Raw genomic sequence first — 17,309 nt, 5'->3', positions numbered from 1 at the left:
CCTTTAGGTTACTTGTACCAGACTGGATAGCCTAGTGCACTTTTATTTTTGTGTTCAACAAAGCCACTCATGGGGAGGCAGCTTTATTGCACCGAGAAAGAATAAAAAAAGCATAACAAATTACTTCGTGTTCACAGCCTTTAACTTCGGTTCCGGTTGTGTATAATAATATTTTCTACTCTCATTCGGATTTCCAATAATCTGCATTCAGTAAATTTAAAGGTAAGTGGTACATTAGTTAAAAATAAAAAAAATACAGTCGACTACACAAAATTTTAATTCAGTTCAGAGCTATACTGTAACCAGCATCTATGTAGAATACTGCCGACAAATTACATAGGCATACCTTTTATTAGGAGTACTCTACAGTAACTTTCAAAAGCCTCCCTGAAATAAACTTCCTGATAATAATTGAGTCACTGCACGTTCTGGTTTTCAGGGTGTACTATAAGTGCTGCGGTTCTACGGATCTTTCCGGGCAAAAGCACCGCCGCGCAAGCAGTTCCTGTGGATGCCCCTTTCAGATGTCCTTATTCTCCTGCTTTTCAGCTGCTGTGCCTGCTGCTTTCCCTGCTCCTAGTGTACGACGTGTTCTTCGTCTTCATCACGCCCATTGTGCGCGCGGTGAGCGCAGCAGGGTTTGTTTTATCATAGCGGTCAAATATTTTCGCTCCTTACATCGTTCGTCGGGAACACACAAGACCAGTGCACCTCCTAGGTTTAGAACTGCCGCACAGGACTCCTGTGCATGTTTGCAATTAAAGTGCAAATGTTCGACAAGCAGCATTACACTGACAATATATATGAACTCGCAGCAGTTAAACACGACTGAAATTATTGGTACGCCGTTAGTGCAAAATATACCGTGTGTTTCAAATTATTCAATACACATTTTTCATTGAAAAGCCATGAGAGATAAGTCACTGCGGTTTCTGCAGGCGGGTTCAACGGCATGCGGACATTATTTGTCTTATTGAACTCTAAATTAACCAATTTATAATTAAATTTAACTGATCAATTTTTATTTATGATTTTAGGGGACAAGAATATATTGCAAAATCCAAGGCAGGCAGAGTCGCAAGTGAGCTCAGTTTTTAAAATGTCTTAATCATAAATCTGGTTCGAAATACCGAACATCAAAAATTCGCATTTGTAAGCAAGCTGAGTTGGTTTAAACCCATTGCACATTTTAAAAAATGGTGTCGCTGCGCGTAGTATTGCCGCGGAAATCAATTCAACTGCCTCTTGGTCATTAAATACTGAAACGGCGTCTGCATTTGTTGCATTAGACATGAGAGCGACGCCATATTATAAATGTCCAACACGGGAGAGTCAACTCAACGAGCTTTCAAATGCATATTTATGATGTTCGAAATTTCGAATCACAGTGGCGATTAACAAAATTTTAAAAACTGGGCTCACCTTTGTTTAGCTTAATAAAATTCATAATCGTTTAATTATAGAGTAATATCAGGTAAACTATAAAAGCCATGCCGTGGAGCCCACCTGCTCGAACCGCCCGTACGTATCTCTAAACGGTTTTTCAAAGAAATATCTGTACCGAGTAATTTAAAACACCCGGCATAGACATATGAAGCTATCCTCGGACTCTACAGAGTTATATGATCGGTTTCAACGGATTCTGCTGCTTTACAGAGAAATCTCTCGAATAGCAAATGCTGTCGGCCGGGGCAGTATAACCCGCAACATCCTTTGCAGGTCGGCACAAAAGTTTTCTGACCTGCCTTAACTTTTAAACGCCATTCTCATCGTTTCAAATGTAGGCCACTATTCCCCACGACAAAGCATAACATTTTAGCGCGTCCGCATTAGAACTACCACTGTTTTGATTTCTGTGTGGTGTTTGTCTCTGAAGCCTCCGATAAAGCGAAAGCACAAAAATGTTTCCATAATTTTGGCCTCGAGCGGGACTCAAAACCACCGTGGCGTGAGCAGACCAGCCTCGCTCGCCGCTGCTTTAGACAACGTTTCATGTTTAACACATGCATAGTATCCGGCTTGTATGCCAACATTTTTTTTTCTCTAAGTATTGAGGGCGTCCGACGTAAGCAAGCCAACTTGTTAGCTATGTCATGATGTTCCAGGTGCAAAACTGAAAGAATTTTGATGACGGTCGCCTAAGGAAAAAGCAGTGCTTTTAGTAGTGCTTTCCTTCACACAACGTAATTATTTTGTTTGAAATATTTTCGTTTCATATTTCGAGCATCTGGAGCTCCGTCAATACTTCAAATAAGAATCACGTAGCATCATGCTGAAATCAATATTACACCACTTATCTGTATGCTGTTAGCAGTATCACTAAAACTCATTTTTCCACTGCACATTTAATTCAATAATTCCCGCGTCAATCCGGTGAGTTTTGAGTGTTTCGCGCCAGGCTGAGCTCCTCTGCAGCCAGTCGACGTAGTGAGCCGAAGCTGGCGCAGGCACCTTGGGCTGATTCCGAGTGTGCGAGCAATACACATTAAGAATGACATTATCTGCTCAGAAATTATATGTATTGTTCTTGTTTGTTTGTACGTTCTAATACAGCGTAATCAAAAATTGCAGAGTAAATCAGTTAAATAAAATGTTTAAGAATTGTCATATATCTACTATTTACCTCAATCAGGCATAAACCACTCGCCGATATTCGTTTCGTCTAATTTTTTGCGCTAGTTACAAGCGCGTTGTCTTCAGCAATTTACAGCAGCACGCGTTAAGCTGAAACGTGTCGCCAAGTTCATCCAGTATTTTTTTTTTTGCTGCCATTGTTTTTCAGGCACTGTCACCTCATTTCATGCAAGTTTCCTGCCTGCATAAACCCTGTCATTCATGCGCATTCACACAGGACCGTCGTCAACCAATACATTTTTAAACCACTTCTTCGGTTACCCACCTCTGCTTATTTCACTCTAGTTTCATCGTCTTACTAATGACATAAAAGCAATTTGCAGTCAGCGCCTTAACAGAAAAAACACAGCGTTTACACCATGGGAAATGTTTGTTTTGGTTTGTGGGAATTTAACGTCCCAAAACAACTCAGGTTATGAGGGACGCCGTAGTGGAGGGCTCAGGAAATTTCGACCACCGGGTGTTCTTTAACGTGGATTGAGATCATACAGTGCACGGGCCTCTCGCATTTCCCTCCTATCGAAATGTGACCGCCGCAGCCGGGATCGAAACCACGTCTTTCGGGTCAGCAGCGGAGCGCCATAACCACTGAGATACCGCGGCGGATCTTTCTGGGAAATGTATACACTTTTTAATTTTTGTACTCGCGCTTCTGTACATACTATCCGCTTTTTGCTGTCGTACATGACGTCCTGTATTCATGGATGTGCAGTGACACAGGGAAACTGTTGACCCAAACGACCAAATAAATCGCCTAATGCATGAATCAGTTAACCGTTCAATCATTCCGTTAGTAAATCAATTCTTCTCCGGCACCCGCAGAGCCGCGAGAGCGTGATGGTGGAGGTGGCAAAGGGTGGCAGCCTCCAGGAGGGCCTGCCCATGGTGGTGCGCTTCCCGAGGCTCGTCAAGGGCAAATACTATGCGTGCTTCAAGCGCAAGTACTCCATCCTCGGCCTCGGGGACATCCTGGCCCCCGGTGAGAAGCCGTCACGCCCACTCCCAAATTGCGCTTCGAGAAAAGAGAACAGAGTACTATAGTCGAACTTGTATTCAAATCAACATGTTCTATGCATGCGCCATTTTTCTTCTGGATAAGTGACGCTCAGAACATTAACCACTTAAAGCTTATCTGTTTCTGACTGTGCACCTTACCATGGAAATCAAGACAATGGAGCGAGAGCAAGAGAGGAGTTATTGCGGCAGAGGTTTTTACATAAGACTGTGCTGGAGCTGTACAGGCGGCGCATATTAAGGTTCCCCCTTTTCGCTCAAGTAACTGAAGGCACAGGTTGCATGTTCGTGTACGGATAGCGAATGACCCGCACCTCCTGACATTTGTCACGGCTTTCAGACTTTTCGTCCTCCTTTGGGGCAAAAAGCGTCAGTGGTAGTAGTAGCGGCCCCCGCACCGCCTCTGAACACGTACAGATAAAGGGACACTAAAATGGAGTACAAGCTATAGATGTAGTAAAATGTTACGTCCCAGAATTCCAAATCCGTCATGTTTTCCTTAGGGAAAAGCTTGCCTTAGACACAAGATTGCATAAAAGGCGGTAGCGAAACCTTGCGACAATTCTATTAAATTTTATGTAACTGCACCTTGTCACGTGTTTTTTCGCCGGGAAAAACTGCCTCATCACTGCCCTGAACGACACTATTCCGGCGGGGCCGAGAAGCACCGCTCAATTTGAAAAGCAGCGCGGCAAGGTTGACATAAGTGAATGTGAAGTGTCGCTCCCGTTGTGTCCGCCACAGTCCGCACCCGTGAAGCCGTGGTGGCTTTCATTTCGGCTGTTTTCTTCGATCGCTATTATCTGTAATTTTTCTGTGAGGTGACGGCTTATTAGAAGTCACGGCGAAAAGGTGCCTCAACATATGTTTCGCTTTGGTGGAAATGGAAAGAAGACTCGGAGACATCAATTGTGATTTTCTCGTCAACGCAGTCACTATTTAGCGACGAATGAATGCCAGTAGGGTTGTTGAAGGCCAAATTACAAACCTGGCATAGCCTAAGGTCGCTACCCCGACCAGGATAGTCTGCCTTGATGGTCGAAGCCGCGACAAACGTTCGAAGTGGCGCGGATGCGGGAATGCGCTTGTGGCCTGAAGCCACACAGTTCAACGATGACTGGGTGCTTACTCTTCTCGCAGACGTGAAAAGGAGCTAAATTATATTCGAATCATTGGGACAAAAATCTCGCTGTGCCCGTTCCCTTCTCTATTTCCATGGCTACCCATTTCATTTACACTGGGTCCCATCCTATCCCTGGTTACTTTAGGGGTCATGAAGGGAGCCTTCCGGATCCTCTTCAACTTCCTCCTTCGAATGTATCAAATTGCCATTTGCCCCCGCTATTTTCCTTGCATTTCTTTCAAGCCTGCAATACCTAGTGGCGCAGCCAGAGACGTGTTTGTTTTGCTAATCTGTTTCACCGGCCACGTCATGCCACATCTATGCAGGGCTCCTTCTGTCCTACTGTCACGCCTTCGACCTGCTCTCCCTCGGAAGGCGGTTTTACTTCTACATTTCCTGCACTTGTGAGTGAAAGCGCTAGGTTTCCTTATTTTCTTTGCTTATAAAGAGGGAGTAATTACTCATTGGCATCCACCCAAGCGCAGCTTGCTTTTTCAGGAAATTCTTACCAAAATGGAAGCGATTTGAGTCCAAAAACGCGCCTCACTCGACCTCGCTGCCGCGTAAGACAGAGGCATTAATCCAGTAATCCGACAGAACGTAACGTCATTTTCCCAACCTTCCCGCCGAGTTAATTTGCTGCTTTAAAGTTGGCAGTTTTTCTTCCGCCAAATTGTGAACACGAAGCATGAGAACATGAGATGCTGCAGAAAAACTCGAGGATTTGTGAAATGTAGTTCTGTTTCTTTACCGCCAATTGCCCTTTTAACGTTACAGGAGTTGCGTTCTTTCAGTTCACTACAGCATAGCAGCCACGGCAGTGCTCGAAACCGTCGATTCGCAAGGGAAAGCTACTGTCCTAATGGCGCAGAGTGTGCGGATGCATGCAACTGTTACTAAACACACTCGTCACCTCTCTACAGCCTTGGCGTCCTCGTGGCAACACTCTGCAGCATATCTACCATTATTTCGTTACACAATAGATTTTATGTTGCACACAGAAATGTGGTGAATTTTATCCCGCTTCATTCGACCCTTCATTGAATTGTAACTGACTCACCGGTACCATCTGAATTACGTATCTCTCAATGACAAAAAAAAATCAATGTGATTCGCTCATCTAATCCAGGAAATACAGAGTGAAAGCAGTGGGCGTTCATTTTGTTCATTGGCGTTGACAACGCTCTAGACGCCGATGATTTCTAAGAAAGGAAGGGCGCTTAACTGGCTTCCTAGGTCAGTGGACGCCTCAATTGCGCTTTGAGGTACGAGGTGGTGGTGAGAGAGATATGTGGGCAGCATGCATTAGCGCTGAGAGCATTGTGACAGACACACGACACTGCAGCAAAAGGCCGCAGCGTTCATTGGGTGGCCAACATCTCGCGATCAACCGTTAACTGCCACCTCCAAGGGTGGCAGGGTAGGCGCCCTGCCTATCCAGTGTGTGGAACGCACTCAACGTTACCTATGCCAAGCGGCGTCTGTTCGGCTAGATCACGTGGTCAGGCAGTAGCCGCTCCGCGGATGTGGACACCGGCGCAGCGACGGCGAAGACTCGGCTCGGCGAAGTCACGTGATGCGCCGCTAAGGCAGCAGCACAGCAAGGACGTTCAAGGGCAAACTGCAGCCCACGGAGAAATCGGCGCCGCTAGGCCAGTAAAGCTTTCGCTTTAAAATGTTTCCGGTATTTCAGCCAGATAAGCGTTTGCACTGCTCAGTAATCAATATCAAGGTGGCCTCGGGGAGCAAGCTGCGACAATCGAGAGCTCCAGATTGCTGCATGCGGCAGTAAAAGGTCACCGCACGCAAACGATGTGTAGTTCTCACCCTTCTGATGCTCGATACAAACATTAGTGGCGGCAGCAATTGAGTCGCGACTGCATGTGGGCATCCTTTTTTGCTGCGCCATGACCGCAGCGTACGGCGTGGGCATGTTGCTGACGTTCATGGCGCTGCAGCTGATGCGCATCGCTCAGCCAGCGCTCCTCTACCTGGTGCCGTGCACCATCCTGCCGACTGTGCTCACCGCTTGGTACAAGGGACACCTGTTCGCCATCTGGAACGGCCTGCGGGTGAGGATGCCATCTATGCGCCTGTTGCACGCACCGTTCTGAAAGCACGCATCAAGCTTGAACGTAAAGTCTCCCATATATATACTTCTCAGTAGCACGCACTATCGTATACGAATGAAATGCGAGCCGAAGAGTTCATATGCGAGCCGTAGAATGGGAAAATTTTAGTTGAAGGGAATAAGTACCTTTAACTGTTAGTGGTCGCTTCTGTGGTAAAGTGACATTTCATAGATTATTATACGCAATGGATGACGAGGAAGTCCATAGCGGAGAGCTCCTTCTCAGTGTCAAAAACGTAGACCTTTTTGAAAACAGTGCATTTTGCATCTGTTTACTCAAGAAAATAGTGTAGGAGACACTTAAGCTCCGTCTTAAAGGTATGAAGCGATATGTGCTGCTGCTGCTGTTGACAGGAAGAATGAAAAGGAAAGAGCACGGGCCTGCCCACTGGCTCAAGCTGAGCCACAATCGCTACCTCGCGCTGAAAGTAGGAGAGCAGGAGGAGTAATGCCCATATATGCGCAATTGCTCCTCCTTTACTTAACTTTCATAGATCCCTGGGAGTCCTCATAAAATTCCCGGCGCAGTGGAGCAGCGGTTAAGAGGTGCGCTACTGCCCTGCGATGGCAGGTGCTGCCACCAGTGCTGCTTGTGCGACCCAGGTTGCTGTTTCCGTGCTCCCTCTCGCAACCAATCATTAACTCAACTGCGATCTGAGACAACTGCCATTAATTCAACTACCACTGCCACCGGAATAGACATCTGTGAAGGTGTCGGTAAACACTGGTAATTGGTAGCGGCTGCACAGCGGCCGTGGTCTTCCTTAGAGTAAGTGGTAAAATCGCAATAAGGAAAGGTTTCAGGCAGGTAGAAACGATCTTTCGGGTACAATTCACCCCGTGTATATAGGTGCTATTCAGGGAAGTAATTTGGAGAGAGCTGTTGGGGGGGGGGGGCATATAAGTTAATAGAAAATACCTTGGTAATCTCCGATTAGGTGATGCCAATGCCTTGCTAAGAAACCCAAGGGACGAATTTCAAAGCATGATCGCGGACCTAGACAGGCAGTGCAGAAAGGTGTATTTTCGGTTGCTTTTTCACTTGCCAACTTTACTAATCATGCCAAACTCAATTGAAAAGACTCTTGATGATTTCAAACGCGAAATGAGAGCGGAACTGCGTTCCATCAAGGAAGGCGTGAAGTACTGCAGTGACACATGCGATGAAACAATAAAGATCAGTACTGAGGTGAAAGCGCTGAGGCGGGAACTGAGTGAGGCGCTGAAGTGTAATGAACTAAGAAATGATAACAAACGCCTCACGCAGTAAGTGGAATAGTAAGCGCAGTATAGCAGCATAAACAACCTGGAAATAAAGGGTGTGCAACATGCCGAGAACCCACTTGAGCCAGTGAAAATTGGCGAGGTCATTGAAGAGCAGTGACTGACGAAGACATTGACACATGCCACAAGGTTCCCACCCAAAAAGTCTGACGAGCAGAATATTATCGTTCGCTTCCTTCGCCGAGATAAGCGAAATGTTTTTCTCCCCAAAGCACGAAAACCGAAGCTGTCCAACGAGACAATCGGGCACACGGGGACTAGTACTATCTACGTGAACAAGCATCTAACACCGGCCAACAAACGCTATCACGCGGAAGAAGGAAGCTAAATGGAAGTTTGTTCGGACTCGAGGAGGAAAAATTTTTGCCAGGCAAAACGAAACAACTGATGTCTTGAGGATCACTGACCGCGACGACTTAGTGAAGATCACCTAAATCAAATCCTGTTTATCTACTTTTATTTGCTGTTAAAGTTTTGCGATGGATCCTTCGGGAGCATGTGCTCATTACGACTGCGATAAATTTAACTCTCGGTTTTGAACAAGCTCTAATCTATTTTCGGCTATGCATCTGAACATTCAAAGCATGCGTCACAAAGGTGATCATATTGATGCATTGCTGTCATCGTTAAAAATAAAGTTTGATGTCATTTTGTTCACAGAAACATGGCTGTCCACTCAGGAAGAATATGCTCATATTAATGGGTATAAATGTAATGGCATAACAAGACATCATGGACGTGGTGGTGGTTCGGCAATTTATGTGAAATATTGTTATCCACATACAGTATTAGACGACTTTTCGGTAGTAACCCCTGATGCTGAATCTTTGTCTGTGATTTTATGTAATGTTATAGTTGTTGTCGTATATAGGCCCCCCGCCGGGAAAAAGTCAAATTATTTCCAATTTTTAGAAAGTTTGCTTGAACACCTTATTTCCGCGAAACTTCCGTTTGTGGTCATGGGCGATGTGAACATCGACTTACTCTGCGACGACTGGAGCACCCGTGAATTCAACAATGTTGTTTTTTCCTAGGCATTCTGTAACCACATAACTCTGCCTACCAGGCTGACTACAGACAGCCACATTATTGGATGTTTGTATTACTAGCCAGATGTCTTCAGGACCTTCGTCTGGTGTACTCAGTAATGATATTAACGATCATTTACCCGTATTCTGTTTTATCCCTCTTAAACGAAACGCACCTTCTACTAATAGAGTCCGTTACAGATGTAGAGAAATTCATGACGTCATACTATCCAAAACTAAAGCACTAATTGACAATCAATGCTGGGACGATATATACGAAATTCGGGATGCAAATAGGGCTTATGCTGTATTTATCAAGGCTTTCTAAAATGCTACAATGAAGCCATTCTCTGCATGAAAAAAAAGTCCCAGGAAATTTAGGAAACCCTGGATGACCATATCCTTCTATGAACGTATCCGCAAGAAAAATAAAATTTATCACGAATTTGTATAAACCCGTGATATAACACTGTTTAATGAATTCAAGGCTTTCAGAACAAGCTAAACACCGACCTTAAATACACCAAAAGCAATTAATATGTTCAGCGTTTCTCCAAAATACGCGATAATTACAGGAAAGTCTGGAGAGAACTCGGCTACTTACTTGATAATACGGTGCCGTGTAATATCGATGAAATAGTCACGCCCGATGGAAAACTTACTGGTTTTGACTTAGCAACAGCTATGAATGAGTTTTTTGTGAATATAGCCGATTCTATTGTTGATTAGTCTGACCATTATACCACATATCAAAACCTCATCACGCCCATACCGAATTCGTTAACGCTTACCCCAACGACGCCTAACGAGGTCACCATATAACATTAAAAACAACGTATCAGCTGGATACGATGACATAAAGCCTGTCCCCTTAAAGTATGTGTCCACGTTCGTATCAGAAGTTCTAGCTCATATCATAAATCTCATGTTCACAACCGGTGTATTTCCGGACGCCCTGAAGGTTGCCAGAGTTTGTCCGATTTGCAAAGGTGGTGACAGAAACGAAGTAACTAATTACAGACCCTTTTCTGTTCTGCCAATTATGTCTAAAATATTTGAAGGCGCCATTAACCGCAGGCTACAAAATTTCGTCGCCAAATAAAACATCATAAATAATTCTCAGTACGGGGTTTTGAAGAACAAGTTTACAGAAAAAGCGCTGCTAACAATTAAAGACAATCATTTAAAACATTGAGGCGAGAAAATAAACGCTTGGTTTGTTTTCAGACTTTAGAAAATCTTTTGAGTGCGTTCATCATACTATTCTCCTCCATAAATTAAATTCTTACGGTGTGCGTGGAATTTCTTCAGCCCTGTTTTCTAGTTAATTAGATAACTGTTTTCAGTATGTCCACATTAACTCACAAAATTCAGGGAAGCTCCCCATCACACAAGGTGTGCCACAGGGCTCAATCTTAGGCTCGCTCCTATTTATAACTTACATTATTGATATATGTAATATAACAGATTCAATAGACATGGTAATGTATGCTGATGACACAAACATTTTTTTTTTTCAGTGATACACCTCTGTGCACGCTTGAAGGCAAGGCAAATGCATACTTAAATAACCTTCACTCATGGCTGCAGGAAAAACGACTGTCATTAAATCTTTCGAAGACGCACTACATAATTTTCAGGTCTATTAACACTATAGAACGACATCTGCTTAATATTTATTATTCTAACACTACGATTGAAAGAGTTTCCAGTCACAAATTTCTCAGTGTTTGGTTTAGTGAGACACTGACTTGGAATACACGTATTTTGAAACTTGCTTCCAGTCTGGGCAGAACAGTTGGCTGCCTTTAGCGACTGGCTGGCATCATACCTACGTGGCTAAAGATATCAATGTATTATGCACTGTTTTACTCCAAAATCTGTTATTGCATCCTCGTCTGGTTAACTACAGCTTCCGGCAATTACGAAAAATTAATTACGATGCAAAAGAAAGCCCTGAGAGCAATTGAAGGGTATCACGACCGACCACAAAACCTCCGATCAATGCCACTGTTCATCAAACACAGCATACTGAAGGCAGATCAGATATACTTCCGACTATTTCAACATATTCACAAAAACCGACTATACGTTTCCATTCCTGACAATTCTTCCACAAAATACCACTTCAGAACGAAAAGAAAGCTGGTTCCTAAAATCCAATCCAATTACGGTAAACAGACACTACGCTATCAAGTTCCTACAGCCATAAATAATTTACCGCCACCTCTTGACTTCAATTCGTCAACTTCGTGGTCCAATAAGAACCATAAACATTACTTAATAAGTAGTAACATTCATATTTCATAATATTTCACTCGAGATTTCCGTACACTTACTGTGCTCATCCTGTAAATCCTTTGTTTAATTGTCATGTATTCTGATGAGTAAATCTTGGTTGTGTTGCTTGTTCTCTGAACTTCATGTAGAAAAGTGTGTGTTGCAAATTTTTTTTTCCATTAGTGTGTTACAACCTGCATATGCGTGCTCTCTTTTTTTTTCGAACTTATGCTATAAATAAGATTTTTTTGTGTTTCTTTTTTTGCCACTGCATTGCCTACTGTATATGGGTGCTGAGGCCTTTGTCAGGCAAGTCAGCCTTTTGCCTCAGCTCCCCCTTTCCATGGAAAGAAAATAAATTGAATTGAATTGAATTCAAAAAAATCTAGAGTAATGTTCAATAGTCTGGGGAGGGCACAAAGTCCACGATAGGCCACAAAGCTTTGGAAGTTGTCGAGGAAGACTTACATTTAAGGCGGGTATACTGAGCGTTGATCCGTGCGACGAGAGTTAGCAGAATAAGAATGCGGTGCAGTAATTTCGGCCGGTAAGTTTTGGTCATAAATAACAGCTTATCAGTATCCACCAAGGAGAAAGTATGTAACAGCTGAATCATGTCAGTATTCGCCTTTCGGGCGGAAACTAAAGGGGCAACAGAATGGTTTGAAATTAAGTCGCGTACAGCGCAACCAGTTACAAAAAAGAAAATGGTAGGTGCCATATTTATAGGCAACAAGAGAGCATAATTGGTCAGGGTGCAAACGAGTTATTGGTGTCCCAGTTGAACCAAGAAGAAAGAGGCATAGGCAGTACATGTAATGCGAAGACAAGATAACCAATGGTCCCTCAAGGTAACGGGATGGATTTCTAAAGATAGCAAGAGCAGCAGAAGACGGCATACAGGCAGCTGGACGGATGTGATTAAGAAGTTTGCATGATTAAGGTGGCCGCAGCTGGCACAGGGATGGATTCATTGCAGAGATACATGAGGGGTATGACTTGCACTTGACGTAGGCTAGTGATGATGATGGCCATACTTAAAGAAAAAAAGGCTACAGTGCGACAAAACTTTCGTCAGCGCGTGTATATTTGTAAAGTCGCAATAGTGAACTTCGCCACCTCTTACGATACATGACTTTTTGGCCATAAAGGTAGAGCACTTTTTGCGAGACAAAGGCTTATTTGTTTGTTACGCCACATTTATTAATCACCTGTTGAAATGTCACTGACGAGAAAAAAATTATCAGGTATCTCGAGTACTTCAAGTTCCCAACAAGCTTATATAAAGTTTCGTTTCAACACCGCTATATTATACTATGCAATGTGGGGGTCATCCTGCCTGGCTTGTTGGTGTTGCATCTTGTGTAGAAGTAAGCGCGAATGCTAGGCGAGGGACTGGAGGAAGGAGAGGAATAGACGGCGCTCACCTTCTTGTATGTCTCGTCTTTTTTTTCTGTTGTTTCTCCTTTTTTCTGTCCCTCGCTGAATACATGCGCTAACTTCATCACGACGCGTTCACAAGTTTTACATGTAATCGCTGCATTTCACAACCGATAAAACAACACCTGATTGAAAACGGCATTAAAGGAACACACTAACACTGAACAACACAAATTGCACTAGTACGATGAACAAATAGTCTCGACGAAGAATATCTAACTATGCTCCAAAGAAGAATTATTGTCAGCACTACCTACCGGCGAGCGGACTCACAGTTTGGCTCGTGGTACGTTGCGCGCTCTACAGATGGCAGGAGCCTCGCGCGCAAGGTAAAGCCCCTTGATGTTTTGAAAGTAGCGACACTCTCCTCCTTCGCGGCGCATTCCTCCTCGTTTCTCCTCGCCCGCCAGCCGCCCGCGCTGCACACGGCACTCTTTTTCACCCAAGCGCCCGCCGGCCAGCCGCGCCTTTGAACGCTGGCGTGCTTTTTAAGCACCGTTTACAGCTTCGGTAGTGAAAGTAATTCTCATAAACGGTTACCCAAGCGATTAGAATGCTGAGAAAAAATTCTGTGGATTTTTTTCTTTTTTTAAGGCACTTAATTTCTAAATATTTCCCAGAAGAGAACATTCTTCTGCGGGTGTCATTTACGAAAACCGTCTCTGAAAGGAGATGTGATGTTTTGCGGCGTGTAATCAACTAAGTAGTGCTCCAGGCATAAGTTAATGCGTATTAAGCTTATCAGTGCAAGACATCTAACGGTTTGCTAGTGTTTATGGCGGCGTACAATAAATTAGTTGTAAGTGCTGTGCAAGACGATGTGTTTAGTTTCCTGATATGAACGCAGGTGCATGCAGTGAGATGTGCGGCGCAGAAGTGATGGACTTAAAAAAACTTACAAAACTGACAGTTCAAAACACAACACAAAAAGCAAGCACAATTGTACAAAAGCAATATCACGCTATGAATGAATCGGTTTTAGTGCGGCTGAAAAATGACCAACGCGGTACCAAGCATGAACTGCTTACGATTTCCAGACATGTAATGAAGCCGATGCTACGTGGTGCAAGGGCCAGTACATTATTTGGAGCCGAAACTCTCCAGTAAAAGGAAGTTCAACGCACGGAACGCAGTTTTCTTTAACGTTTATTGTCTCTCCTTCACCCTTTGTGGATGTTCTGAAGTTTTTTTTTCTTGGTGCACTTTACCATTGAGCCCCTTCAGTTTTATGTTACAGTAAATTGAAAGCGGATTGAAATAAAAAAAGTCTTTTCTGTTGTGAACAAAATTTATTTCGACATAAAAAGCGAAATCCTCACGTTAGATATTAACTACACAGTGGCTGTAAAATTTTAAAATTTATCCCAGGCAGTGGCTTGCTGCTTATGAAAGATATTTGTTTTAAAAGTATCACATAAAGGTCCTTTGCTTCGCAAGCAATGAAGCGTCTACACATCATTTAATGCTTGAAACAGCAACGCGCATGCCAATGCTTTTACTGGCACATTTGGAACTCTCAATAGAAGATCTTTTAGCCGCTTCACTTTTCACTAAAATTTCCATCCGCAGTTTGCCGAATATTTTAACAATGTCTTCAAGTAAGTTATGGCAAGAAGGAAAGCATGTCTGCGAAGTTACGCTTTGGGTAATGGCTTTTTGCACCTCCGACTCATGTACAGAATTACGGATTAGCTTTTCCTTATTAGTGCGGAAGTAGTTCTCTGCTATTTTTATCACTTCAATCACCCCTTGCGATGGAGTGGTCAAAGACTGCTGGTGCTTTGAAAAGTTTTTGAGCTCTATCAGCGTCGTAGAGCTGTCTCGTTCAATCAGAGAATTATAGCAATTCTCACACTGTACTCGCTTCACAAGTTTTGAAGCAACGTAGCCTGCTAGGTACGTTAATGACTGCTCTATTTCAGGGCTCAGGTCAAGAATATCATCGGGCGCTTGAATAGCATCTGTGTCGCTTCTTGCTTCACTTGTGTCGCGTAAATGTAATAGTAAATAACCTTCCTCCTCGGAGTAGCTTCCTGATTTGCTAGGCTTCAAAAATTGACCTAGTGTTGCGTTCCTTAAGCTACATTTAAACTCATATAGTCTCGGGATGGGGTTTTTGGCGCGTAATGTAGAGAAAAAGTTTTCAAGCCCATCCTGGCCTAACCTGCTCAGGAACACATAATGAAAGTTGTACGTTGTGAGAAGGACGTCTTGTACTTCTAGTGCTGTTATTGTCGCTAGTATAATTCCCGATTGTACAGGCTTCCAGACAGCATTTTTTTCACGTCCAATTTGAATTTTAGAGAAGAGCTCGATTATCATTTCCAAAAATGCTACACTGGAGTCATACTCCTCTTGAACTGCGTGGCTAAAAGCTAGCTTTGTTGTCCGTGACGTGATCAGGCGAAACCACCTGAACACGGTTTCGATAAACCATGCAGTAGTAAGAGCGTTTCTCGGAATTTTTCCTCTGTCTTGAAGCAAGCGCAAGCCTGAAGCTGTGTCATTATGGAAAATGGAAAAAGCTGGGCCTACCTTCATTTTATCGTAGTGGCTTGGATCAAGACAGGAAGCATTTAGGTGCGGGGCAAGTTTTATATCATCCGTTTCATCGTGCCTTACAAGTGCTTTAATGAACTCAAAATTCACGACATTAGTTGGCAAGTTATGTTTTTGCACAACTTCTTCGGGAAGGTAGATGAGGTGCCCTTTAGTCAAATGATTTCTAAGATTTTTTAACAAGTGAGGTACATCGGCCATGAACCAAAGCTTTCTCTGCGCGTCACATGGATGACGACAGCTAGTCCGCGCCCTGCTGTGCTTTCCTGAAATAATTCCGAAAAGTTTCCAAAGTGCCTGATTCGAACTGCCCATATCAGACACCACGACATGAATGCTGAGTCCGATAGACTCGCATTGGGCAATCAAATCAACTAATTCACGTTTCAAGCTTGCAGCATGAATGGAGTTCCCAGTTAGATGATATCCTATTGTTTGCTTCCATCTAGTTGATAAACCACCTATCATGAATACCAAACCGTGTGTAGCTAAGCAATCATCAGGTAACGATCCATCGGATAACGGCAGTGTGGGTGCACCCACGACTTCGCGAACCGTATGATCATACACAAGACCTGACGCGATTTGCATTTCGTCAAGCATAATAACAGCATGGCGCTCCTCCGGCTTCATGAGATTGACCTGCAGAATACAAATCAACATTAATAACGGCTAAAGGTTGATACGCACTAGTAATGCTAAGATTGAAAAAAATACGGACAGAGAAAACGATGGGACAGTAAAAAGGCGGGAATAGCTACACCCATACTTAGAGAGCAATTCAGGAAAATGAGATCGTACTGTAGAAAAATCGACAAAAAGCTCTGTTAGCAAAAAATTCACAGTTACCTTCATCTTTAACGGTTCCAAAATATCAGTTAGAATTCCAGGTCGAAACTTCGCATGCTCGATGTGTCTTTGCAGTGTGCGCTCAGAAGGCAGTGGGTAACCATAATCTCGGAGCAGATTGTAGCCTCGCGTCCCGCATGCAAGCCGTAGTCTCAGCGACTTCACCAGAGTGTCAGCTTCCCACCGTGAACTATTACTGGACAACCGCTCCATTGAGGACATTTGATCATCATTGAAGAGGTGCTTGATTTTCTTCTGTAGCTGCTCCTTCTCCGCTTCGCACTTCAGGTATCTCCTTTTAGCAATTTGTAGTTTTCTGTTAGCATCCTTTTGGGCGCGTTCCAAATCTGATATGCGTTCCAGGAGTGCTTGCTGGGATGCTAAAAAAGAAAGCGGATTTCAAAAACTGAAATTTAAGTCCTACACTCACGAAAGTCTAAGAAACAACATTCAGGGTTTCTAATGAGGCGCGAAAGCTCTGCTTTCTTTGGCGTATATTAGTATAGTAGTAGAAGTCGCATGGCAGCACAATGTATTCTAAATTGCTGTATGTTACAAGCTACACTATAATGAACAAAAAGCAGCATTTACCATTCACTGAACTCTGCTCGTGGGGCGTGCATGGTACCTCTTGATGTACTTCGGATGGGGCTGTAAAAAAAAAACATAATGTTCTGAACATGTACTACGGGCTATATTGAAGTATGGGTACGAAGGCAGCAAAAAGCAGCATTTACCATTCACTGAACTCGGCTCGTGGGGCGTGTATGGTACCTCTTGATGTACTTCGGATGGGGCTGTACAAAAAAAAAATAAACATAATGTTCTGAACATGTACTACGGGCTATATTGAAGTATGGGTACGAAGGCAGCAAAAAGCAGCATTTACCATTCACTGAACTCGGCTCGTGGGGCGTGTATGGTACCTCTTGATGTACTTCGGATGGGGCTGTACAAAAAAAAAATA

At 43.6% G+C, this 17,309-nt stretch overlaps 1 protein-coding gene across 1 annotated transcript in view; it reads left to right on the top strand.

The window, feature by feature from the left end:
* Nucleotides 1–17,309, top strand: part of LOC144121836 (signal peptide peptidase-like 2B) — a 69,954-nt gene that overhangs the window by 33,482 nt on the left and 19,163 nt on the right. Inside the window, exons 10-13 of the mRNA XM_077655251.1 lie at nucleotides 550–624; nucleotides 3,457–3,613; nucleotides 5,098–5,175; nucleotides 6,689–6,843. Of these exons, the coding sequence (XP_077511377.1) occupies nucleotides 550–624; nucleotides 3,457–3,613; nucleotides 5,098–5,175; nucleotides 6,689–6,843 (465 nt within the window). The remainder of the gene's footprint in view (nucleotides 1–549; nucleotides 625–3,456; nucleotides 3,614–5,097; nucleotides 5,176–6,688; nucleotides 6,844–17,309) is intronic.

The sequence above is a fragment of the Amblyomma americanum genome, chromosome 2, assembly GCF_052857255.1.
Source record: "Amblyomma americanum isolate KBUSLIRL-KWMA chromosome 2, ASM5285725v1, whole genome shotgun sequence".
NCBI classification, from domain to species: Eukaryota; Metazoa; Arthropoda; class Arachnida; order Ixodida; family Ixodidae; genus Amblyomma; species Amblyomma americanum.
This window is presented reverse-complemented; position numbering and strand designations above follow the sequence as displayed.